This window comes from Lacerta agilis, chromosome 11 (genome assembly GCF_009819535.1).
Source record: "Lacerta agilis isolate rLacAgi1 chromosome 11, rLacAgi1.pri, whole genome shotgun sequence".
NCBI classification, from domain to species: Eukaryota; Metazoa; Chordata; class Lepidosauria; order Squamata; family Lacertidae; genus Lacerta; species Lacerta agilis.
The window spans coordinates 30,965,994-30,993,541 of record NC_046322.1 but is presented as its reverse complement, the minus strand read 5'-3'; the positions used below and the strand labels follow the sequence as shown (position 1 = coordinate 30,993,541).

The 27,548-nt window shown below is 40.1% G+C and overlaps 1 protein-coding gene across 5 annotated transcripts in view; it reads right to left on the bottom strand.

The window, feature by feature from the left end:
• The window catches only part of VCAN (versican), a 121,331-nt gene that overhangs the window by 51,426 nt on the left and 42,357 nt on the right, over positions 1-27,548 (bottom strand). For 4 of the 5 annotated variants that reach the window (XM_033164153.1, XM_033164150.1, XM_033164152.1 and 1 more), the window contains exons 6-7: positions 20,525-20,818; positions 10,274-12,337 (exon numbers count right to left, since the gene is read on the bottom strand). In XM_033164153.1, the coding sequence (XP_033020044.1) occupies positions 10,274-12,337; positions 20,525-20,818 (2,358 nt within the window). The remainder of the gene's footprint in view (positions 1-10,273; positions 12,338-20,524; positions 20,819-27,548) is intronic. The other variant, XM_033164155.1, reaches the window with a different exon arrangement.

The following is a 27,548-nucleotide window of genomic DNA, read 5'->3' as shown; positions in this document are numbered from 1 at the left end:
TCTTAGCATTAAATACACAACCCTACAATCTTATTCCGAATCATTATTTATTCACTGATATCAATATGCCAAAACATGTTTTCTTATGCTGCCTTCAATCAAGGAATTTTGCCCTTTTTGTCAAGAGAACTGTGAACATAGATGCACACCCACTCTCTCACACATTCTATGTGGGTATTATACCAAAACTATCTTTCCACTCTGGCAGCCTGCACACACCACTAAAAATGAGGAAATTGAGGTTCTTGTGAGCTCAGCATCTTTTATATGGCATTATATCTTGCCCTTAAAAAATCCTTTAAGACTCTAACAGTTCAGCATTGCATACAGGACTGGTAGGGTGAGATAAATACAAAAATGCATCCTTCAGTGAAGCGGTAGGATTACTGGGATAACGAAGCTTTAAGGATAAGTGAACTCAATAACAGGTCTCAAACCTTTACTCGGGTTTATCACTCCAGCCCATGGATTCCTCCCTTTGCTTGAACAAATTGGTTGGTGAAGACTCCTACATCATTTCTCCCCAATGGGTAATCATCTCCCAAGCAGGATTCAACATTCTCTGACCACCAGCACAAGGGTGAGAATAATGGTGGAAGAGAATGAAAACCCATGCAACAATTGCGCTAGCAGAAGCTTGTTGTGCGACCAGTTGTGCAAATTATTGTCACTGTCCATTTTCCACAAAGAGGGTCACAGAAAAACCGAAGTCTAAATACCACAGTTCTTGTGGCTGGTTGCGCAACTATCCGCAAATATCCTGGCTTCCTGCACTTTCTCTTACGCAAGCCATTCTGCTAGTACCTCTAAGGGACTTTAACTTGGTGCTACAATGAACTCCTCCCTAAATGATTACATGGCAGGAGTCAAAATGGCATACAGGAACATCAATATAAACATCGTGGCGCTTAGGAATGCCCAAGTGAGCACAATCAGTTACTTATATATTTGCTGAAGACTGAAGTAGAAAGGTCAAGTAAGCCTTCTCAAAGCTAAAACATGTTGCGCTTTACTGGCAACGTTAATGGAGAATCCTGAACAGCTGGCTAAGTGCTGAACTCAGGGGAAGGAAGTAGTCAGAAATGTATCCTTTCTTCAAAGAATACCTGTTGTTAATATCTCACTGGAGTCAAGGATATGGTAAATGTTAATGATACTAAAAAAAATGTATTCATCATGTGTTGTTCAGGAAAACACTGCTGTCAACTTTACTGTGTGAGATTTATGCAGAATAAGACTATTCTATGTACCCTTGTTTAGGAGTAACTCTCACAATAGAACTTGAATCTGACAAATATTCAGTTACAGGTAGGTAGCTGTATTGGTCTGCCATAGTCAAAACAAAATAAAAAATAAAAAAAATCCTTCCAGTAGCACCTTAGAGACCAACTAAGTTTGTTCTTGGTATGAGTTGGTCTCTAAGGTGCTACTGGAAGGATTTTTTTATTTTTTATTTTGTTCTGACAAATATTGTATAAGATTGGGCTTGAAATCAGCTCATTTCCTGATTAATCTATCAAGTTAAAAAAATGCATGGTGAAAAAATTGTATTTATTTCATACTACCACCATTTTAATTTGAAATGAAGAGGTGGGTGGGAACCAAGTTAAAATTGAGAGTAATGAAACCATTCTTTCTCACTCTGGACTGTTTGCATGTGCCTTTCCATGTGAAACTGAGGTAACGAAATTATCCACGATCACTTTACTACCTCAAATATGCATGCATAAATTGGGCCTGACTTTTTAAAAAGCATTTATCAAAAGAACATGGTATCTCATCTAATATAGGTACTTAAAAATGTGCTGATTGTTCTGTAACAGTTATTCTCATATTTTCCCAAAAACAACTGGTGCCTAAAAATAGCATAATGTGACTAAGGATAACATTCTTGCAGGATTAACACTGCTATATAACCTAGTAAATGCCATGAAAAGAACAAGGGATCTGCTGAGGACAGTTTATCTGATCAACTGTGATTCTGAATGCTGGCTGTGTATCCAATGGCCTTGTAAAGGTAACATTTGAATTTGGTTTTAAACGACTAAGAAGATACTTGGAACACTCAATGCCAAAAAAGTCATAACGTAACTGTGATTCCCCATTGTATTCACATATATAGGATGTAGCTCTGAATTCCTATATTGTCTGATGCCCAGAAGCATTATTAGGAGAATGATTTTTATTTTATTTTATGCTAGCAAAGCTGAATGAATGAGTAAACCAACATTTAGACCCACAGCAGATAATAATCATGTACCTCACTAAATATTCAGTTGTAACTGCTTATGTCACAGTGATACACTTTTATTCTAGATCTGTGACTCCATATGACCCATTCCCCCCTACCTAACCCCATCCCATAAATCATTGGTCATAGAGTACATTTTTTTCATTTAGTAGGAGAGAGATAATGACCCACCAGCTTAGTTCCTAATATTTACTTCTCTAAATATAGGCCCTGTAAAAGTGGGTCGCTGACTAGAACAGAACAGTCTTACTTCTCTTATTTCAAAAACATTCCTATAAAATATTTATTAGCTACACAGAGCAGTAATTTATTTCCAGAAACTTGAACCCAAAATAAGTGATGTTACCTTTGTAATTTTATTATGATGTTCTGCTGATTTTCCAAAATGGGCAGGACTAGATTAGAAAAAGGAGATGATATTCCCACGTTCACTCCGCCATTTCCCAATGAAACAACATAATGAAGTTACAATGACAAATTAGGTGGTGACAACGCATTTCACCAAGGATCTCTTCATATGCCACCCCTGTGGTTTCTTCCTGCGATGGTTAGCCAATGTCAGAAGCCTTAGGCCATATTAGAAAAACAAATGCTGCAGCTCAGCATCACCTCCTCCAGAAACTGGAAAGGAATGCAGTGTGGTGCAGCTTTTCTGCAAGAATATAATGGGGGACTTTTGTCAAAATCCTTACTGAAATCAAGATACACTACATCCACAGCATTCCCCTGATCCACCAAGCTTGTATGAAATTCATCCAGCATGACTTCTTTTTGAGAAACCCATGCTGGGTCTTAGTAATCACAGCATCCTTTTCTAAGTGCTCACAGGCTGACTGTTTATCCTTTCTGACAACCTGATGATGATTTCAGGAGTTAAAGACCCAGCAAAAGGTGAAGAGATTAAAATATGTGTGTATAGGAGATCCTATTCGGCTTAACTTGGTGGGGTTATTCAAAGATGATGGATCTGTTTCTTTGAGAGGAGGGTTTTCATTTTAGTATTTCTACAGCAGTGTTAATGTGCCAAAAATGGCTCTTACACTAATCACGCCTGATAAAGTACTGGACATTCCCTGCAATTTCAGTGCTTTCATGAGACTGGATGTGTTGAAATAGGGAGAAAGCGCTCAAAGTAGTATGCTATTAATATAATAAATTAGTAGTGGTAGTGGTGGCAGTAGTACCTCAATCTTTAAAAGTCACCATTTTGAAACTTCTATACCACTGTGAAATTTGTTTGAAAGGCAACATATACAAAAAGAGAGAAAAAATGAGAAGCATCAAAAGCTTCTGCCCATACAAGGATATTTGCATTAATGGTGCCAAATGCCACATTTGTTCTGAATTTGGTTTTATTAGCGTTGGCCCATTTGTTTTGGAACTAAAGTTCTCACTATGTCCAGATATTTCCCCAGAGGTGACAATTAGCTAACATTTGCAGCAAGAATGGCAGGACATTCACATTTCAATAGTGCCTGAAGGAACAGATGACAAACTTTCCACATGTTCAAGAAGTGAAACATATTCCTCAATAGAAAACACATGTTAAGAGTTGCATCCATGTAAAATGCGGAATAGGTCCTTCTCTATATGTACTTTGCAAAGGTTTTTTTTTTCTATTTCCCTATGAGAATAATGAAAATTGCATGGTACCTATCAATAAAGTGACCATTCATTTGTTTCATAAATGCACAAAAAGCCATTAGGAAGCCTCAAGTATTGTTTATAGGGTGATGAAGTTTCCTTGGCAACAATGCAAAAAACAGCAGAGACAATGTGTATATGATTTTGTTTCCGGGTGTCCACGAAGGAGATAATCATTCTTTAACAAGCTTCACAGAAACATCTTACAATAGACGGCAATGGACTATTGAGCCAATTATTTAAGATTTTTTTAAAATCTACAGTTTACTATAGGCTGGCAATTAACATTAAGGAGTTTTCAAGCCTACAATTCACATTTTGTACAAAGGGCATGAATAATCCACAACAGATGCTTTCCCCCCTCTCTTTCAAACATGTACAATCGTTTCTCAAATAAAAAAATGAGCTTATACTATCCCTGTGTTCACTTTGTTTAGAAAGGTGTCCATGATGCTTGCGGAGCAAGTATAACAAACAACAGGTCTTCCAGTTAGGCAGATTTAACACAAAGTGGTTTCACATGTACCAGTGAAAAATTAAATGAAACAAATAATACTTAGGCATGTGAGAGAGCCAAGTTCTAATGTCCACTTCAGAACAAACTTATGTTCTCACTCACTCCACTTTACGTAGATTCTGATTCTTATCTGCTTTTTAAAATAGCAGTGGCCTATTGCCATATTCACCTCAGTAGTTAAGACCTTTTCTCAGATATCACAGCCATGGTGAGTGAAAGCTAGTGGAGGAACAAGATCTCAGCAGCAGACCCCCATCTCAATCATTTGCATGATTCAAAACAACAGGAACTACAGTGGTATCTCTGGTTAAGAACTTAATTCATTTTGGAGGTCCGTTCTTAACCTGAAACTGTTCTTAACCCGAGGTACCACTTTAGCTAATGGGGCCTCCCGCTGCCACCACGCCGCCACCGCCATGCAATTTCTGTTCTCATCCTGAAGTAAAGTTCTTAACCCCAGGTACTGCTTCCGGGTTAGCGGAGTCTGTAACCTGAAGCGTTTGTAACCCGAGGTACCACTGTATATGTTCATAGAGGTCGCTCCACTGGGGAGCCTTGAAAAGCAGGGTAGCCAATAGTGTGTGGATCTAAATGAACAGAGCTGTCCATTAATAAGTGCCATGCAGACATTCAACTGCATTCCGACAGATCCCTCTACAATATGTGAACTCACGCACCAAGAGGATCACCAGTAGGGGCACTCAACCTTTTAATTTAATTAAATTTAATTTAACAAAGAATGCTGTTAAGACAATATATATGTCATTACATAGCATTGTTTGCATTGGACCACTCTGTTACTAATTTGGAATGCCACTGGGCTGCTTATTAAAGCAACAAAGTGGCAGCAAATGTTATCTCCCCCACCCCAGTAAAAGGATGGTGCCAAATCCTCTGCTACCTTACCTATAATGGTAAACCCTCTCAAGAGCTGTAGAATTTCATGCAATCCCCACCCCAGACTTCACCAAAAGGTCTCCCGAAAGGCCACACACATGCACACACACTTTTGTAGGAGGCAAGTGGCACCATGAATTGGGGGTGATATTCAACTCAAGCTTAGGTGAAATCCACGTCTGACAATGGTAAAGAACCCCCAGGAGTCATTTCCAGTGGTAAAGCAGCAGCCAGTCACTGCACTGTGAGATAATAATGCAATTCTCCTCATTAAAGAGAGAGAGAGAGAGAAAAGAACTTGATCATTCAGAATATGAGAATTACTACAGCTGTCTCAGTGATTAACTAAGAAATTAACACTCACTGACAAGATGACAGCCTAATTACACTGTGAGAAATACAGCTTTTAGACACAGAAAAGCTTGCACATTTAAAGGGAAAGCAGGCAGACAAAATCAAGTGTGTGTGTGTGTGTGTGTGTGTGTGTGTGTGTGTGTTGTCCCTGCAAAGCTAATACACTTGGAGCAAGGATTAAATCCCAACCTCTTCTCTGTTAAGATAGTTTTGCTTAGGCAGAGAAATTTGACATGAGTCCTTTCAAACAAACAATCCTCCATGTGCCTTCTAATGCAGGGCAGGATTTTATTCTGTGCAGGGGATTTCTGAAGCAGGCAGTCTACTTCTCCATTCCTGTGCTAAAGTTTCAAACACTGAAAAGAGGTTCCATCTCTTTCCACATTCCCACGCAAGCAATTTTTTTGAGCTTTTCAAAATAAAAGCTTTTTCACAGTGCAAATATCAGCAATAAACAACATAATCGTTCAAGTCCATATGCACCAAACTAGCACTCACTGTTCCAAACGCTCCACATTTGATGCCCCTAAATCTTGCTATATTGTGGAAATGAGGTCTCTTCCTGTATTCATCTTGTTCTGAAAGCCTCAGAAGCAATATCTAGTCTGCTGCCAAACATACGATTTTATGTCCACCAGAGATTTTTATTTTTCTTGTAAGTAGCTTCTCATACGTCTGGTGCCACTGAAATCTGTGACATTTTTCCTATAACTCTTAGGTTCTCACCATGTGACCTTTTGACATTAAGGTTTTTTTTTAAAATAAATAAAAGTAAACACAATGTCCAATCTCAAAGAAAAGTATGAGCCCTAACAAGGACACTTGTTTATTCCAAAGCTTAAGGTTATGATTTTAATCTGCCCATTCTGCAAAAGTCTCTTACTTTCACTGAGCTCAGCTTCAGACTGTTCGAAAGCAGAAGGGGTCAAAAAACCAGACATAGCTGGTGTGAAACCTGGGCTCCCAGCAAGCCTTTCCAAGCATGCTAAGTAAACATTTTCCAATGCCTCCACAAGATGCAGGTGCGCAAATTATTCTCGACACAGACAGAAGTCATGTTTTCAGTATCCCCCCGGCTGCTGTTAAACAACAGCCTCACCTCAATCCCCCAGTATTTGTCAGCTCATAAAAAGTTTTATATGCTCAAGAAAGGTTCCTTTTTTCTTCTGCTAGTTCATTCGCTCCTTGCTCTTGAATCATAACTCTCCATTATTGCTCCTTTTAAGCTGCACAGAAATGACGCATATCTCCATGCACCCACAAGTATTGACGCAAGACGGATTCCACTTGCACAATATGAAAAGTTTGTAGCATCAAACAGTTGGAGGCTATTCCGCCCACCCTGCTGTATCATCATGTATTCAACAATAGTATGAAAGTGAAGTTATGGAATCCTGTTGAAAGAAACAACAGCCCCTGAGAAAACATAGCAGCATGCATAGCCATGGTTCCCTTTTTAAGAAAGTAAATTCCCAAAGGGTTGTCTCCCCATACACACATATTTTTGCTCATTAATTTGCACACCTGCCCTAGAACTCCTCATGACCCACACTAATGGTGTGCTTTATATATTCCTCATTAACTTGTACACCTGTCTCAAATTGAGTCAGTGCATGGCTTGCTTGTGCAATGCATTTTCTCAGGAAAACCACCATATTCTAACACAGAGTGCGGAAAGAACCATTTTAATCCCTTCAGCAATATTATCAGCATATCCCTTATCAACATTTTTGTGAAGCTGCCAAAACAAAAAAATGATTTTGGTTTTCAGCCAGATCTCAGTCAGCCCCTTCACCCCACAAGTGGAATTCTGTAACTACAACAGATATTTTGTACCAAACAATAATTGATATGGTGTAAGGAAAGAATAAATAAACTTCCAGAATAATTTCATGTTATGCTATACCAATAGAAATGGCATGCAATTTAGGAAAACAATTATATAGGTCCCAAGGGATCAGAAATAGAATATGGAGTTATAGGTTGTTTCTATGGTTCATGACATATACAAATAAATGCACACACACATATCTTAGGGTTGTTGCGAAATACTCTTACACTAATTTAGCAACAAATGGAAATGGGTCGTTTTTTACAATTATCTGGGGACATACAATTTTTCAGGACAATTTTTCAAATACTTTCAAGGAGTTTACTCTTTTCTCCCTTGCTGATGTCTGTCTTTCTAGCAAACAGAATGCCCTGGAATGATGCTATGCCTTGATATAGCATTGTTCTGAGTGAGGTTCAAGGCATGCGGTGGGGAATGGTAGTTTTGTTTCCCTAAAAAGCCTCATTTCCAGCAAGCCTACTTTAGGTGTTAGCCAGCCACACATCCTAAGCCACTGTTAGCCAACTCACAGAACTAGATTGTACAACAGCACAGTGTTCTTAAGCACCCTTCTCATGTGAGTGAGAGCATCATCTATAGACCATGTTTAGTTGTTTGGTACAAGGAATGATAAGATCAGGAAATTAAGTTCAAGAGAGACTTCAAACATACTACCTACTGAAAACAACCCAAAGTTCTGGTAAAACATTTATTTTGGTTTTATCTGAGTTAGACTTGTTACTCGGGCGGGTTGAACCACTTGGAGAACAAACATGAGAGGAATTGTGTTAGGTCTTTGTACTCACTCTGCAGCTTCAAGCCTGAACCCAGATCATGCAGTACCTTCCTGAGTGGCATCCATTTGGCCAATGAGGCCAACTCAGAGGAAAGATCCAACTGGCTGTAATTAATGGTGTAATCATTGCAAGTTGATTCAGTAAAATAAATGCTAAAGCCCAACAATATGAATCATCCACATGAGGTCCTTGCCAAAGTAAAAATCCGGCAGCTGTCAGGGATATGAAGGAGAGGGCCCAATGGAACTTGGTTACTAAACCAAGTCATCTAAATGGCACAGGGTCATAGCCTATCTTCTTGAAGCCTCAATCTTGCTGATAATAAATGTTTGAGAAAACTGCATGGCGTTTTTTCTACTTAGAAATGATTACTACTGAATTCTTACTATAGTGTTAGGTACCCACCAGGTAATCTAACTAATTCTAGTTTTAGCACCATCCTCCCTGCAACATAGAGACTAAGGAGGAGGAAGTTGATAGGTTGTGAGACAGTAAGTGGGCATGTGGGGGCTGGCTAAAGAGAGGCTGGGGTTGGTGGGGTGGTCCCTCATTTGCCCTAATAGACCAGCCCACACTGGAAATTATAGTCTCTGCACAACTGGCTTGCAGGTGCAATAATTTGTTATGACTTTGGTAGAGGCCAGGAATCAATAATCAGCTTTGAGAATGGGATTCAGGGATTTCATGGAACTGGGGGAATGGGTAAGAGTCAAGAGTCTACTTTTGCTCAGCTGGGAGCTCCAAATAAATTACTTTCTGATGTAATTTCAGCATTCTTTTAGCGAACTCGGTCTACCCACACATGTTCATTATGACACTATGTACAGCCAAGAAGAGTGAGTGTGAAGTTCATAAAACAACAACAGGAAAAGAGTACTCTTATAGCTTATAGAAGTGCTCTACTGGTTGGAAAGAGTATATAAAGAGTAGTAAGGTAGAATTATATACAGTAAGCCTGCAACTTAGGTGCATTGAACTTGTGCACATTCAGCTTTATGTGCGTGGCAAAATTTTTTAAAAAAAATTAAATGGAAGCAGAAAAGGGGTGTGGTTCCGGGGAAAATGACTTTGGTAACCCCATTGAACTTTGAAAAATGAAACATGACTTTGGCCATTGAACCCAATTATTAGCTTTAGGCATGATCCCTGGAATGTATCCCCCGCATAAATTGTGGGCTAACTGTATGAAAAATTATATAAGACACGATATCCAATAAGCTTTCATTGCTATTTTCTCCAATAATGTTTCTATCTGACTTCAAAACATAGTTATCATTGATGACGTTCAAATATCCCACAACATCTCCTGTCAGAATTCTTTTCATTTGATACATTGGCCTCTTTTCTTTAACACAGAAGAAATTAAATAACTTATTAGTGACAGTTGATATCTCTGTTCTGGATACCCACAAGATTAAAGCTGCATAGACAGTGCCCTCAGCTAAAACAGAACAGAACAGAAGAAAACAAATGTTTGTTCTGAATACAACCTGACAATTTCACACAATACCCTTTTCTTTCCCCCAATTTGATAGCACCCTTTGGCGTAAGCAAAGAAAAAAGAGCCCACGCCTTGTTTAGCTGATAGCACTGCAGATGCCATTGTTAATAGCTACAGACTAATGGAATGTTAACACGCTCCAATGCCACACTCAGGAGTAGTAATGCATGGAGTGGAAGCTATGAAATTAAATGCCTTGTTCCACAAATAATGGAAGTCAATTCAATGATTTGCTAATATCAGATGGGAAGCTCTCATATATTATTGTTACATCCACAACTGATGATTTGCACATCTATATTGCCAATAACTATTACCAATACCTCATTTCAAAAATATCAACTATTTCTAACATACAGAAGTGTAAGATAGTTTCATGCTCCAGACATAAAAGACATATCTTCTAGCACATTTTAAAACTACGTGCTATGGCCAAAGGTCCATCAGGTTGGGCATATGGCCCTGAGAAGCAAAGTCTTACCTGTATCATTGCCAGAGATAGTAACAACAAACACTTTTATGTCAGGCCTGCTTTCCACTCCTATGTCAGCATCTGAAGTAGAAGGAGGCTCTTCCTGAGACTCTAAAACCTCAGAGGGTGGTCCTGTAGGCTGTGCAACTGCAGTAACACTCGATGATGTAAAATATTCTGTATCAATCTCTGGCTCTGCCGTCTTGCCTGTAAAATCATCATCAGTAGTTGTTTTAATGGGAGAAACAGATTCCTCAATTATTACCATGTCTTTACTCGTATCCTCATCAGGTTCCCTGTCAAGTAAGGCTGGCTGTGTTTTGGTAATTAAAGGCTTGGATGGTGAAGTGGTCAGGGTCTTGTCTACTGGAGCAATGGTAGCTGTGGCTATGCCACTCACCACCGTCGGTTTACTTGTCACAATAGCCGAGAATAAAACTGGCTCCGTTCCTACGGCCTCTTCTGTCGTTCCTGAACCTTCTGGGCTATGAGTTGTAAGAGTCTCCACATCAGGTGATTTTTCAGTGACAGGAGCAATAGCTTCAGTAGGAAAGGGACCTGCAAATCTGATTGTTGGTACATCCTTTTCACTTTCTGTGCTTGCCTTTCTGGGGGGGACACCCGTCGTTTTCAGCTTACGTTCCGTGACAGCATCCATTCCAGGAGACAGTTCAGGTTTTGTGGCTGTTTCATAAACTGTTATTTTGACACCTGGGCCCAAAGCCTCAGTAGTTGCATATTTTCCTTCATATGCAGATCCTTCAGCAGTTAAGTCACTTTCAGGTGTCAAAAGCAAAGTTGAAATCACTGCAGTAGAGTCTGGGACAGTAGCCAGTTTTTCCACAGCTTGATCTCTAGCACCAGGTTCCTCCTGAATAGCTGTTGTAGCCTCTGTTTTCGTACCTGTGACGCCTGTATGAATAGTAACAGTGACCACATCTTTAGCAATTTTATCTACTGTGGTTTCAGAAATGAGGGAAATGCCAGGTTCTTCCTTTGCTGTTGTAGAAGGAATTACCATCTTTGTAAATATAATTGATTCTGTGCCTGATATGCCTTCCATATCCACTGCTGAGGAAATAGTAGCAATTTGTCTGGGAATTCCTAAGTCTGGTTGATGCTCAGCAGAGCTCCCTTCAGAAGTCCAATCATATTTCTGATCATCTGTTCCTGCAGTTTTCTCTTGTTGCATCTCTGGGGTAGGTGTTACTGTATCACGGTGCCTTGGCACATCCTCTTTTTGAGCTTTGGGGAAAACCCCAGCCACTGTATCATTCACTTCCGTTGCAGTGGTTGTGGTCTTTGGTAACTCCATAGAGCCTAACTCAGAGCTAAATGATGTTTCATAGCTCTTTGTATATCCAGTAGTTAGTGGTATTTTGCTTTCAGATAAACTGACTATTACACCTGGTGTAGTTGTAGCATTCTCATGTGCGAAGGTCTTTGACACTTTGAGTACATCTGATTGTGAAACAGTGCTAGAGGCAACTGGCCTGTCATCGGGTGAAATATTGCTATTGTTATCATCTTCTGTAGGTTCATGATGATCAGGGAGAAGTTCTTTGGGGATGACAACGGTTGTCAGTTTTACGTCACTTTTTGCTTCCATTGATTTTTTTGTAGGCTGGATGCCATTATGTGTTTCTTCCTTTGTTAATGTAACAGAAGTTTTTGTTTCTACAGGTTCACTCAAGTTATTTCTTAGTAGAACGTCTACAGAAGTTATTATTGGTCCCACCTCTATTTGTTCAGTCTGACTTTCAGAGCTCTTCTCGCTGAGGTCAGAGACAACTTGTGTGGGTGTGATCACTACTAGGTCACTTGGTGCAGTATCTGTTTCTGTCACTTCTGATGAATCAGAAAAGTCTGTAACAGTCTGAGGTAGAACAGTGGATAAACTAATAATCTGCTTAGGTACCTTCTCTTCCGGTTTTGCCTTGGACATTCCTTGTGTGACCGAAGAGACATGAGGTTCAAGATTAGTTTTAGAAGCGATTTGTTCAGTTAATAAATTGGAAGATCCACTTTCCAAAGGTATATTCGGTTCAACAGTTGCAGAATCATTCGCCTTAGCTATAAAAAAGAAAGACAATTAAAATGAATGTCATGCTTACTACAGTATCTTAAATGTAAGAAGCATTTTAAATAAATTAATTCTGAACAAGCATCCTTTATCTCTACTGTATCTTTACTATATGTCAGGCACTCCCAAAATGTATTTACTGAGCATCTTGATCAAAAAGCAACTGTAATTAAGCTAATTTAGTCCCATGTACTTCTAGAGTGAAGCAATTCAATCCAATGTAGTTTAAATGAATTATGAATTCCCACTAGTCCATAGCAGTGACTTAAAAGTCTTGTATGTGGTAGTTTTCTGCTTATGGTAAATCGGTCATATGGAACCACTGTCACACAGATTCGAACTTTTTTCACGCTACTTCAAATGGGAATTTGCCTCTCCATGTTAAAATAAAAGCCTGAATTGGTTTGAATGGCTGGTCATATGCTTAGTCACAAAGCTTGCCGGAAGACCTTGGATCGATATTTACTCTTCCAGGACAACCTACCTCAAACAGCTGCTAAAAGCAGTGTTGTTGTTGTTGTTTTGGTAAAATAAAATGAGGCAGCACTGCTGCTCCTATGTTGATAAAAGTACTGTGTGTACCAGCACAAAATGGTGGTCAAGGCATCAACAGCAATGATCTGAAGGTACTCCATACCAATGGGTACTGTCACAAAGAAAGCACTAGCTTTAAGGACAAAACGGGATAAACCTATGTATGTTTCCCTGGGTTCCTTAGAAGCTGGGCAGGATATGCATGTGCTAAATAAATATGCAAAGGAATTTAAGTGGCTGCCCCATGGTCCACTGATCTGTGAAATGACTCTCATTTTTGCTGACCTGAAGTTATTGTACTCCAGCTGCCTCCACTATCACATCTGAATTCAAACACTTTCTGCTTTAGTCATTTGTATTATACAGTGCAGTTCTCAAAGTAAGGTGGGATACCATTCCTAATTTGTATAAGCACCTATATTTTATGCATTATACCCCTTTTAAGCTTTAAAAAAGAGAGAGTAAAAATGTCAGACACAACAAATAAAAGCCTCGGCACTTATTCTACTGTTTAAATTTCAACGAATATTTCCAGAAAATATTTACTCAGCACAATTCAGCTACAATCTGGTTTCTGTCAACTGGCAGCAATATTTTAATCCAGGATTATTGCACCATCATTGAATGTTGTTTAATTAACAGCACAGTTCAGAAGATACAAGCTTTAAATTTCTGAATTTGACTTTTTTAAAAGAGAGAGAGAAAGGGGATGGATGGATGGATGTTAAAGCTGTTTCGTCTCAAAGAAGATATTCTCTGCATTTCATCTGCCTTTTGCCTAAAAGAAGATGACCTGCCCAGAGAAGGGTGTTTCCTTTCTAAAAGGCTCTGCTCCAGCTTTAACAGACTCCCTCACTGTACAGATGTTTTGCATTACTAAGCTCCCAGAATCATATGTTCAGTGGGATATCTTCTTTGTGCTCCTTCTAATGCAAGACATGAGGCAGTTTTTCCTAATAAAATATCCACATCTAATACAGCAAGAAAGCAAATTATCTCACCGACAGCTGCTTACATCAAAGTATATCTTGAGTTCTTTTTTTTTTAAAAAAAAAAATAGTGTTCTTTTACATTATGCACAACCTGAATGAAGCTGATCTGGGATGAAGTCTTTTGCAACTGGAAGAGGTTTCTATGCTTAAAAAACAAAAACATTCCACATATTTCCTTTGTTTTTATATTAAAACAAACTTGTTCTTCATTGGATAACCTTTTTTAAAAGTTGGAGAATTGTTAAATATTAGATCACAGAATGGTGTGGTAGCACACTTGCTTCCGGGTTGCTTACTGTGCAGTGCAGTGATTCTGAATTAAGCTAAATAACATTTACCAAAAAGGAACAGATGAAATTAGGAGATAAGAGGAGCTGCTGCTTTAAAACGGTCTCCATGATGCCTGTTATCTTTGTATGCAGCCATATGCATGGGAAATCAGTGGTCTGAGAAAATGGCCTAATTCCCCAAACAAGCTACTGCACAGTAATTGCTCCCTGTCACAACACAGTGCCCTTTTTAATAGTACAGCAATCCAGTGTGAGAATTGACGTCCTCTTCTTCCTTCTGCAAACCCATGTAAATAAGGGACACTGAACAGTGTGAAATTATATCTCAGAATATACCAGAATATACTTTTCCATCCCCTCGCCACACTACATTTTATATGTACAAGCACAATGGCTACGTGCAATTTAATGGTGAACTGTGGTTTATCGTTATGAGAACAAGTCTAGGTAAGTCTTGGGCTCCTGACCTCCTCCCTCCTCCTCTGGGACAGCCACAAGAAGATTGGAAAGTGTTTGCTTCCATTTTCAATTAACCACAATTCAGCATTATGGTCTGACCCTAAAGTGTATGCTTAACATTAACCATGGTTTGTTGACACAAGCCAAGGTACGTACACTGAGGTTTGATGTTGGCTTGTTTCAGTGAAGCATAACTAAGGCTTACTGCAGTTTGTATGGATTTGGACATAACACTGGTCAGTCAAAATCAGAAGAGAAAGCTTCTGATCTCCTCCTCACAGCTGGTCTGGAGGGGTGGAGGGTGCAATCCTGACAGAGTTCCAGCTGAATCATGCTTCTCAGTAAAACAAACGTCCCAAGAATTTCAATTACTTATTTAGCTATGTGTGCCTAAAAAGTGTTTTCTTTTTCTTTTCTTTTCTTTTTTAAAGTAGACCAACTACAATGATGTACATTGTACATCATTACAACTTGTTAATGATGTACAGGATACTTGGGATGATCTTCTACATATGGTAACCCAGGACCAGCCCAAGATATTTTGCCACTTCAGGCAAAAAAAGAAAATGTCTCCCCCCTGCCCCGCTGCCACAGCAGTCTTTTCTGTCCCTGGTCTCCTCCTCTGACATCAGCCACTCCTCCTCCTCCTCCTCCTCCGCACTCATCTAACGCCGTGGCTGGGCACAGAGGTAGTGGTGGCAGTGGCAAGTAGCCACAGAGGTGGCGGCCATGGTGGCAAAGAGGGTGGCCAGGAGTGGAGGAAGCAGCTATGGTGGAAAGCGGGTGCGGAGGAGGAGGACGCAGCAAGTGCTAGCAGAGAAGGTCAGATCTGCTGCCTGAGGCATCTGCCTCACCTTGCCTCATGGGCAAGCAGGGCTTGCACTAGCCCTTGTCTGCAAATTCAGAAGTTCAGGACTGATATTGCTTTGGGTTCCACCACCATATGAGGTTAGATTAACTACAAAAATAGAGGTTTTTCCGGTGGTTAACTGAATCTTTAAATTCCTTGCCTAGGAAAAAATACCAGGCCAGTTTTATTGTGACTTTTAAGAGATCTGTGAAGATATTGAAACATGGGAAGCTGCAGTCAGGCCATTGCTCAATCTAGCTCAGCACTGCCTTGCATTGAATGACATCAGCCCTCCTGTTTTTCAGAAAGGAGTTCATCTTGAGATACTGGAAGTTGAACCTGAGACCTTTTGTATGTGAGGCATGCTCTAGAACTGGTCGTGGGTGCTCTTTAATCCATCAGGTTTGTAGAGGGATTACCGGTATTTGTTTCTGTTTTATTATGAGATGGACTGTCCACTGCATTTTCTATTGTTTTGGCAGTCATGGCTGAAAAGCAGCATTAAAACCCTTAAGTAAAAGAAGGAAAAAAGAAAGCAAATTACTTTGGTTTTGTACACTTTGGCCAAAGCTTACAAATCAATGGACAGACTGTGGTTGACTTCATTAGGGTTAGGTATTAAGAAAAAGGAGGGAAATCTTCCAAAATACTCTTATGTCTGACCACAAAACCAGGATCCATTAGGGACAAATTGTTTTTGGCTAAAGTTGTGTTTTGCTTTACTATAGTTAAGAAGAATCAGCATTCATTATAAGTCCCTCTTCACATTTTTCTTTAATGCTTCCTCTCCCAGCAAAGACTTTTTAATACACAAAAGGCCTTTTAAATAACAGTCCAGATTCAGCATCAGCATTACTAAGATTGTGCCCTACTGATGAGGGCAACAGAGGAAACTTTAGAAACTGAGATTATCCAACTGTCCCCAAAATCTGGATTAAGCCTTCTTGGTTGTACCCCCTCCTCAGCTATGGAGCTCCTTGTCCAACAAGGATAATAATAATAATAATAATAATAATAATAATAATAATAATAATAATATACCCCGCCCATCTGGCTGGGTCCCCCCAGCCACTCTGGGTGGCTTCCAACAGTTATTAAAATACATAATGTGGACACCCTCCTCCTAGCCTTCAGGCAGCAGACAACTCTGTCCATAACATCTCATATTGTATGCTTTTATTTTGTATGTGGTGTTTTATTGCATTGTTTTAAATGTTCTCTCTTTCTTTACCTTCTAACTTTTTTGCTTAGCACGCAACTATCATGTAGTTTTAGGGGGCAAAGAAGATGTGCTCATCATTTAGTTTTATATTGTATTTTAGTGCATATGATTTTGTTCTCTAGACTAATTAGAGAACAAGATCATACACATTAAAAATACCGGTACAATAAAATACAGAGTTATGGAGAAACGTAAAATGTGCATGAACACAATGGTTCAGAAAGCCTTATAGCTGAGTGCTACATAAATTTAATAAATAAGCATAGGTGTTTACTTGGAACTTGTGATACAACAGCTGCTTTGCATGCAAAGGTTCTGGTTCAATCTCTGGCATCTCCAGGTAGGGGTGGGAGAAGCACCTGCAAGGAACTCCAAGGAGCTACTGCCAGTGTAAATAGTACTGAGCTAGAAAGATGAATGATTTGACAACGCAAACAGTACAAGGCAGCTTCTAATGTTCTGATATGTAATACTGGAAGCAATAATTCATTCATCTTCTGTATGAGCCATAAATGCATTTGACGTTCACACCTCCATGCACAGAGATGTGCAAGTTCTGACTGATGTTACACAGGAAGTACAAAAGGTGGAAGTAACAAATCACTCGTGTATATCTGCTGCTACCAGGGTGGTTTCTTTTCTCAATCAGAAACTCTTTCGACTGGCTTAATTTATGTCACTGACTACCAGATGGTCTGGACTAACAGGGGGTTAGACATTGCCATGATACCCTGTTAGGGAACCCCTCTATGACATTCTTCCTGGCTACTGTGATTAATAGCACAAACTAGATAGACGGCAAGTTAAATGGGCTGCTTATTGTTGCTGGCATCCGTCTGTCTGGAGAGACAATGAAAGAATGTGAGGTCTTCTGGTATTCATGAAGCGAACAAGAAACAAATTTGTTAAATGATCAGAATACAGGTTTGAGCAACAGGTGAGAAACTGTGAAAGGGAAAGAAATTCCAGAGCTAGAACCACTATTTTTTAGGTGTGCAATGGTGTAATCATATTGGAACAATAGGGTTAGTAGTGTCTATAAAGGGCAAGGGAACTCTAGGCTCAGATCCTCAGAAGTTCTTGTATTAGATTTCGATAATGCCAGTGGGATTGGCTCCATACCCAAAAGAGAACATGAAAATGATTAGCATTTTAGAAAGCCCCGTGATTTCTCTACGAACAAATCCATGATCAAAGTGGTTATGGTCAGCACTGTGAATTTCCCCCTTTTTTTAAAAAAAACTAAAACTAAACACATATGGCATGATCCAAAAAAGTAAAGAGCATTTGCACATCCACTTGGGGCTTTCTTGGCACAGCTGCTTTCAGCTCCCAACATCTAAAACTTCTTTTTCATAGACTTGCTGCAAGTACAGAAAGCAATCTGGTAGTCCAGGAGTGAGAGAAACGAAAGTCAGAATGAAATTTATAAAGAAAAGCCCAGAGCCCTTGCACATCTGGCACACGTGGATATGGGGATCAGACTCACTATTTCAATTGCCTGCTTTTACTTGCCAAGGTTAAGGCCATATATATATTCCAGGCGCTGCAATGCAAAATCAAATTAAGCGAGGGCTTAAATATAATTCCATTAGCGTTAAGTTATATTTTGGGTACTTACTAGAAGCGTCATCCAGAAGAAGCTGGACATGTAGGAGAAACCACTCGGGCTTTAGCCCACAGTTAAGCATTTGTTCCCCACTCGTATCAACGTGAGTTAAGATCATCTAAATATTACAACTGTGTTTACATTAGTAGCAGATACCTTGTAATTTATCCTTACTGGAACTGGTTGCTCAGATTTTTTTGAAAAATAAAAATAAAATCAGGGCTTCATTTTCCTTAACTTAAAAGAAATGTTGATTTTAAAACATTCATTTTGCTCCAAAGAAAGGTTTTACTCACAATCAGTTCCTTGCTGAGACACAAAGAAAAGGCTGTCTGCTTTGTTGACAGCCATGTTTGTTTGTTTTTTTATAATTATTAAGACAGATGCCTTTTCTGGCAAAGATCCTTTGCTTTGCTGGATGTGAAAACACCAGAGTCTCCTTGGCTTCTCTGAGGCCTCCCCTCCCCCCCCCCCGCCCCTCCTGATTTCCTGGCTTTGCTGGGAGTGACATTGCAATGCAAATCTTTACATCAATGGCTCCAGAATGGGGCAACTCCCTGAGTAAAGGGGTAGGATTTGAGCCCTCCACATTAGAGTAAATACATAACATGTGGCATAAAAGCAGGAAGGTTAAGTAAATGAGAACATCTCCTGCTCCAAAGCGAGGGGGAAAGGGGCACAGTAAAAGGGTGACGTCATTGCTTTTTACTGTACGAACATCTGTTCTACAGACTTCAGGCACTGCTGCTAGCTAGATGTCTTAGCTGCATTTTGTCTTTCTGAGAAGTGAGTGCAGTGTTTTCTGTCCTCACCTCTATCCCCACAATTAACATCCTCTAATGTGATATAAATGGTTGCAATTATAAACTGTGCTTTGCTTTAAATTCCAAAGGTATTCTTTGCAAAGAGGATTAGTCGCTTTTTCCGAGGAGTCGAATATGGGGATGAGCAGGGAGTGTAGCAATTTAATAACGGGGGCAATCCAAGATGCCTGCACAGCTTGTTAAAGCACTCTTTCACTGTACAAAATGTTGCACTTCCTCTTGCCATTGGCTAGCATTAAATGAACCTGATTCTCGCCAGGTGTAATTCTCACAGGCTTAAAATTTGAGGATGTTTCTGTCCATGGAACAAAAGCTTGGACTTAGTTTACTTCTTAAGGTAGTAGACTGGGGACAGGTGGGGGTCATGAAAACGATTAAAGCCACATAAGCAATTGAAGCAGGATTGAACCTTCCGCTCATCAATTGGTTATCATGACGGGAATGTGGGTGGTCCTGTCCACCTCTCAAAGCTAGCCTGTGGGGGGGGGGGAGATAAAGATCTAGCCCACAGCACAAAGGGTTCCTCCGCACCGCACCGCGAACGCTAATGAGACAACTCTGTTGGGTACGATCCAGTACTGTACTGAGCAGAGCAGGGGTTGCATGAGAAAAGAGAAAAGAACCAGACCCCTATTCAAGGCAGTTACAGCCAACCCTGGTTCAATGAAACCATCAGAGAAGTGTGTGTGCTCACAGCAATCAGGAAGAATCGCAGGTTTTCTCTCAAAACTCCAAAGAAAGTAATGGTTCAGTCAAGCTTGTTAATCTACTATCTAACCCTTAGAAACTGCAATCAACCTTTGGGTGGTTGATCAAATGTTTTTCCAAGAGGTGGCAGTTCACAAAGCAGAGGTTCAAGCTTATATCAACATTTCCTTCTGCTCCACAATGAAATATCTATAGACAATGTTACTTCAGGAATTATTTCAGCTGAGCTCCTTTGCTTGGTGTGTAAAGCCTCCGTCAAGAGCTGCTTTTATGCATGGTTGGTGGTGCCTATGACGGGGCAGTTCTCCCTTTGTATAATCCCCTCCCTAGTGAGGTGTGTCTATCTCCCTCCTTCATGACTTGCAGGAGAAATTTAAAAGCATTCTGGTGTTACCCAGGCATTTGATGGCTGAAACACACTGTTCCTGACAACCTTGAGATCACTGGTTTAGAATGTTTTCAACTGTTTTTTTTTTTTTAAATAATGTTTTTAGTTGTTGAGGTTTTTAATGTTTTATCAGTACTGTGTCTGCAATCCTGGAGGAAGGGTCAGATAGAAATTGGACAAATAAAGAAAACAATAAACCACAAGAAAGTGAATCCAGTACATTGGCAGGTTATAGTATGTCTTTTTTTCCCTTTAAAAAAATTGTGATAGTTATACATTCTTAATCATTAAATAAACTTACGTAGAAAGCAGTAGGCATCAAATCTGCTGTCTTGGGGAGGGAAGTATGTTTGATTCTCATAGCGATACAAGGTTCGCACTCCAAGCAAACCTCCACCACACTGGATCCTTGCCACAGAAACAGGATAGCGCACACTGCCATCAGCCAACCAGCCATAGTCACATTGGTCAAAGCCATTTCTCCAAGCGGCATGTAGATCACCAACAGAAGCGAGAACTGCACCGTTTGCCTCACATTGTTCTTTAGCTTCTTCAAAGGTTAGCTTGTTGGGAGAAGTCATATGGAAGACATCGCCTACAAGAAGAGAAACAAAGGGCACCTTTACTTCTTTGCATGGGTGGCTGTGTCACATTCCTAAAATGGTTTTTAAATGGGGGAAAAAACATTTACTTCCAGGATTATTGTAATAATAAATTAATTATGTATATTTTTCCTTACTGGTCACACAGCTATAATTAGCTGGTTTTATGTATACTGCCCTGAGCAGTGTGTGTGTGTGTGTGTGTATGTGTGTGTGTACACGAGCACGCGCATAATACTATATATGGTAAATTAAAAATGGGACATTGACATTGAATTGGAAGCATGAATCTGCTGTGATGAAATTTGTTATGAGGATCTTCCTGCCCATATCTCTCAATGTGTCTCTCCCCATTAAAAAAAGTATCCTATTCACTTAAACAAAATGTTCTCTTTGTCCATTCTTCCCAGCTGTCTCTTGTACCTTGGATCTCATTCCCTGAAGATTCAGGTCCTGCCCTTTGTTTCTCTCTCCCTCTGCCAGATCCCTCCTCAAGTCTCACATTTTCCTGTAACATTTGGCTTAACTACTTAGTACTCAGCCCAACTATAACTATAACATCAATCGTAGCCAACCTAAGTACCTGTAACTTCAGCCAGCCATTTACTCTTGTCCTTCCCTCCCAAACCCCATTTGTTTCGACTCTCTCATTGTCAACATTTAGATTTCAGTTTCTTGCAAGCAGTAATCTCCCTCTCTCTTCTTACGAAACTTTGCAAAGCACTATGTACCTTGATGGTACTGTACATATCATTGGTAGCACTGAATGTTATCATAACAATAAACACACGCAATAACATTCCATCATAGCATGACCAATGAACAGAACCTAAAATGGGGCGTAGGGACTGGGATCACTGCAGATCACAAGAGGCAGAAAGTATGTTGAACCCCCACTGCCATCCTATCAGGGCCCGAATAATTTCTCCAGTATAGCTAAATTTCTGCTATTCACTGCTGTGGGGAAATTTAACATACTTCACTTGGGTTACACTGCTTCCTTATAAGCGACATAACAACTCAACCTCTAGCCTTGACAGTGGGTAGATCAAACATCTCTGAGAGAGAGAAGTGGGGAGCATGCTCCTGGGCTCCTTGCAATATACATAGAAGCCTTCTGTCTTCATATACCCTGCTCTGTCCATCATGATAATAGGCATCTTAATAACAGGAGAGAATAACAAGTGCCAAAGGTTACTATAGAGGCAGGGAAAGTGCTGGCTCCATATTTATGCACATGAAGCCAGAGATCCTGTCCTGGGCATTTGTCCCAAGGCACCTGACTAATCAAGGTACACACTTAATGCCTCTGACAACAGGACACTATTTACTCAAGAGGACCACATCACAGATAAAGTTAAAACAAAAAAACATAAAATGAAAACCAACGCCAAGAAAACTAATGCTATATTTGCATGGCCATTCCATCAAAGTACTTTGTACAGATTCATGCTAATATGAACACCAAATGTTTGATTAGGTTAATGTGTCCAGATGTTGGCATCCAAACCAAGCAATTGCACAATAACGTCTCCAAACTTCTAGCTTAAAAAAACAGCTACTAAGCCAATAGCACAGCAAGCAAATTCCAGTTAACATGTTGCCACAAAGAAGCAATAAGGTCTTCAAAATACGCCATCTGCTTTGCAAGGAAACTACAAATCCATGTGTCAATATAATCTAATCTGCATCTCAAGTGGTGTACGCAGCCATCGCAACATGTTAACAAAATGAGCATTCAACAAGAACTAAACAATGATTGTTTGAGGCTAAAAATGTTGAAACAACACTATTTAATTCTGCCAAATTGCAGTGGAATATATATGTTGTGTTCTGTTACTTTGGAGAATACATATGAATGTGCTTTCCAAGCCAATTTAACAGGTAATAAAAATGTTCTGGTCTCATTTCGGCTAGCAGTGGAATTGATGTCTGGTTTGGGAGATTTATGAAATAATGATTTCACTACTGTTTCAGAGGGCATACTCCAAAGACTGTAAGGGAAGTCCAAAGTTGCAAACCTAAGTGTGATTATTTAGGGGGGTGGGGATCCTTGAAATCAATTGCATCTTCTGAGAAAACATGTTTGGGGTGAGGGAGTGAGTCCTACTGAAATTGAGAGGATACATTTGAATATGGGCTTAGGTTCAAGTGCTTAGGACAGTAGGGGCCAGCAGGGTGGGGCTACGTTTCTTTCCTGACTTCCCAACGCAGCACATTGCTGTTGGTTACCAAAAGACAATGGGAGAGGCAAGGCAGCAGGGAGCTCGGCATGGTGTGCTGACACAGCACCAGAAGCGTTGGATTGGTTTTCCGCTGCCTTGCCTGTCCACCTATCAGCAACCAGCAGTGACGTATGGCCAAGAGAGCCCCACCCGCATTAGACCACCAGTTGCTTAGGCTCAGCAGCTGCAGGTCAATCCTTACAGTCACTTCACTGTGCTATATTACCACTTCAGACAAGATGCCAGGATCCCAGGGTTAAACTCCCTGCATATTTGATGTCTGATAGGCTAGGGCTTTTCTCTGAGCAGGCTGTTCTTTCATGTACTATATAATAACCTCCAATACAAAGAAGCCCAAAACCAGGACACCCTCTTCCGGTGCTGAGGTCCCACGTGAGTCAAGTAACCCACATTAGATCTCAGCCTCCCAAAAAAATGCTTTCTTCAGGCACAGCACCAAAAAAAAATGCATGTTTTAGGGCACTGTGTAAGATAGCTCCCCCCACCCTGCTAAAAAGCATTTTTCGAGGGCAAGAGTGCCAGGACACCCTCTTCCGGTGCTGAGGTCCCACGTGAGTCAAATAACCCACATTAGATCTCAGCCTCCCAAAAAAATGCTTTCTTCAGGCACAGCACCAAAAAAAAAATGCATGTTTTAGGGCACTGTGTAAGATAGCTCCCCCCACCCTGCTAAAAAGCATTTTTCGAGGGCAAGAGTGCGGCCTGAAATCACACGAGGTCACAGAGGCCATTTTAGCCACTGTCCTCTTGTGAGAAAAACAGAATGTTCCGGGGGGGGGGGTGTTAGGACAGCTTGATGGGCATGCTATATGACTGGAAGTCTCTCCTTTACAATGGGAAATGGTGCAGTCCAGAAACAAGCTTGCAAACTCATACACTGTGTCTTATGATGACCCCCCCACACACACACACCCCTGCAATATTCAATGTTATAACCCACAGAGATTATAAACTCTGTCTTGTTTCTATATGTTACATCCCAGACCACAAGTCTCAGAACCACTAAACTTTTAATCCTGACTTCCACAGGCGTAGCCAAGCTAGGGTGGTGTTTATCCACAGCTTCCCATTCCACAGCGGCAAGGGGAAAGATTATCTGGACCTTCTAAGCGACTTCCCTCAACAAGATTATGACTATTGGTGAACTCAGTAAAAGTATTAAAAGTATAATCTCCAAAACCAGCTCTTATTCTCACCATGGCAGTGTTGCAGTCAACTTTTAAGTGGGGGGGATTAGTTCTATCGTACACTTTGAGGTGCTGAATTATGTATCTGCCTGAGCCAAGGTTTCCCAAACAAAAACAGCTTAAATGTATCTCTCCCACATGTTCCAGAAAGACACAGAGAAAATCCATCTGGCAGGCTTGCGAGTGACGTAGCTCACTAGAGCAATGAAGAAATACTTAGAAAGAAGTGGAGGGAGGGAGAATCAAGAGTTAAAAGTGGTCTGTAATGTTTTGATAGCTGGAATCCACACCGAGAGTAACTCAGCAAAATGATCCAGGCAAACACCAGGGCCAGGAGCAAGAGAGCTAGCTGTGCCCTGCAATAACAGGGGTGACATGGAAACCATGACAATCTTTGGATTACAGACAGCAATGTGATTTCTGTTAGTTTTGGCCCCCTGTTTTAGGCTGATTGCCTCTGCCCCAGAGTCAAAGCACTCTAAGAATCTCCAGATTTCCCCTGTTGTGTGTATTTGCATTGCTCAGTTTAAAAAGCACCTGACTAAGCTGCTTTTTATTGCTGTTAAATGCAGCAAGATAGACTTGGAAGCCACACTTTTTTTGTTACACACACACACTGATTCACCACATCCTCATGCCAAAATGCTTGAACTCCAAAGAGATTACCCTCTAGTATTCTTTCCTCTGAGGCTCAGTTCATATGTTTTGTTGCACATGAAAGAGGAATAAAGACAAGTTTAATCAGGAAAGAATATTGTTGCACACCTGCAATGGGGTTTTGCCATTGGTCAGTGGAAGTTTGAATTACATCCAACCAGGGTCATTGGTATGTAGACCATCTGTGAATTGGTTTAAGCATGAGATTACTGTATTTAGGATCCTTCAGATAGAGGATCATTCCCCTAGCAGTACCAGGCATTGTGCTTCAGTGCACCTAACACTATTATTATTATTATTATTCCCTGCCTCTTTCCCTCACAGGACTCAAGGCAGTTTACACATAAAATTGAGAACCACTAAAAACATAGAAAATAGGGACGCGGGTGGCACTGTGACCCAGCTCCTGCCAACCTAGCAGTTCGAAAGCACGTCAAAGTGCAAGTAGAAGGGAAGATAAATGCCGTTTCTGTGTGCTGCTCTGTTTTTGCCAGAAGCAGCTTAGTCATGCTGGTCACATGACCCAGAAAAACTGTCTGCGGACAAACGTCGGCTCCCTCGGCCAGTAAAGCAAGATGAGCGCCACAACCCCAGAGTCATTTGTGACTGGACTTAACTGTCAGGGGTCCTTTACTTTTTAAAAAACATAGAAAAGACTCATCCATATAGGGACTCTGCCAATCTCTGTTAATCACAAGCAAATCCAAATGACAGGCCAAATTGTTCAAATCTTTTCATTGCCTTTGGAATCTGACAAGGTTGAAAATCAGCCTACAAATGACCTGAATTCATTTGTTTTGGGAATCAATAGGCATACACTGGTTGTTTTTCATTGTTGTTTGAGTCCATAAAACTGTGTCAAATTCATTGTAACAGTTACATTATTTACCCTTTTTTCATCCTGTCTTTAATATGAATGGTTTCATCATGATGCTGCCTGTCTGGCAGAGCAGAAATGGTGCAAAAGGAAAAAAAAATGCCCTTCTGCTGACTCCTGTGGGGCTCATCTGCATGCTTCTCTGCACATACATTGCACTCAGTGTCAACTTTGAACGGTTTCTTATATTCCTTAGTAGGCTCCCTGAAGTCAGCTGAACAGCAAAAATGCACACAGCTTAAAGTTTGCCAGTTATGATCCTTGTCCTAGCTGTTTATTGGGAAGTAAAATCTCAGTGGGGCTTGCTTCCAGGTAAGTACAGTCAGCACGGCTGCCAAACTCACATTCGCTTTACGGCCCTTGTTTTCTCCAGAACTGAGGTCTGCAATTATTGTTCTTACCAATAGACTATTTTGCAACTGCACTCTGAAGTCAACAAGTTTCCCTTGCTGTGTGGTGGGTTGTGAATACTGACTAACGTATGTTTGTAAAAATTTGCAAGAAACATCTGGATTTATATTGCTTTTCTTGACTAAAAGGCATAAAGGTGGATCATGGGGAAATATATGTTAGATTTCCCTTTACACTTCCATAAAATAAGTTTCCTACCACTCCCTTGATTACTTATTATATGGGCATAGTTTAATAGGATTTGAGGCAGGAGATTTTACATTCCATAGCTGTGTTTTGGATCGGCATCATCAGTGAGACATGGAAAATGCCCTTTTTTTTTTACAAGTCAAATTTTCCATTGGTTCCAGCCACAAATATCAATACCATGTTTACCTAGGGGGTCAAACTAAATAAACATTCCTGAACTATTTGTTTACAAAGTTGCCAAGAGTGGCTAGGGAAACTTAGTCAGATGTGTGGGGTACAAATTAAAAAATTGTTGTTGTTGTTATTATAGTTATTATTATTATTATTATTATTCAAAAGCTCTACTTAGGCATTATTGTGTCAATATGTTCTTTAAGCAGGCATATCAACAAAAACACCTCTGACTGACCACTCAGGTGTGTTTTCTGACCCCGTATTTGTTAATTAAAGAATTAATTAGTTTGTAATAATCACATTAAAGAGGTAACATGCAAACAGGGACCACTTGCACCCAGTTGCACAATTAGCTGTGCAGAATTCTGAATGTGAAAATATTTCTCTTTCTAATCATGCAGCATTCAAAGCAAAACAATTTGCCTTTAAGTCAAATTCATAAAGTTTTACCTGGCATTACGAACAATTATATTTGTGCATTTAAATTATTTTTACACTGCCCCTTCAGCAAAACTATTCAGGGCATTGCAAAATAAATAAAAGGCCAGTATGAAATATGAAATCACATATAAATGACCGCCAGTGTTGGGAAAATTCATGCAAAATGCCATCTTTTCTTGAACAAAAACTCAGCTCCTACATCTATGAATGCAGAGGTGATTTTTGAAAGCCCGAAGTCACAACACCATGCACCCTTGCTTGGGAATAAACACTACCGAATTCACTAGAACTTAACTCCAAGTAAGCATGCATAGAAACAGGCTATAAAAGGAGATGCAAGGTGCTAAAATCATGTGTGCTTACATATATCTCACCCTGATGAATCTAATTAGTATGGTAAATTTACAACATATTTCAACCAATGTATTTTCCACATGCTCTCCACCCTCCTAATAATCCCATCTGGTGTAACACTTTGGTCCTGGCATTTCACTGTATAATAATATCCTTCAATCATATTCTTCAGTTATCTGCATGTGCT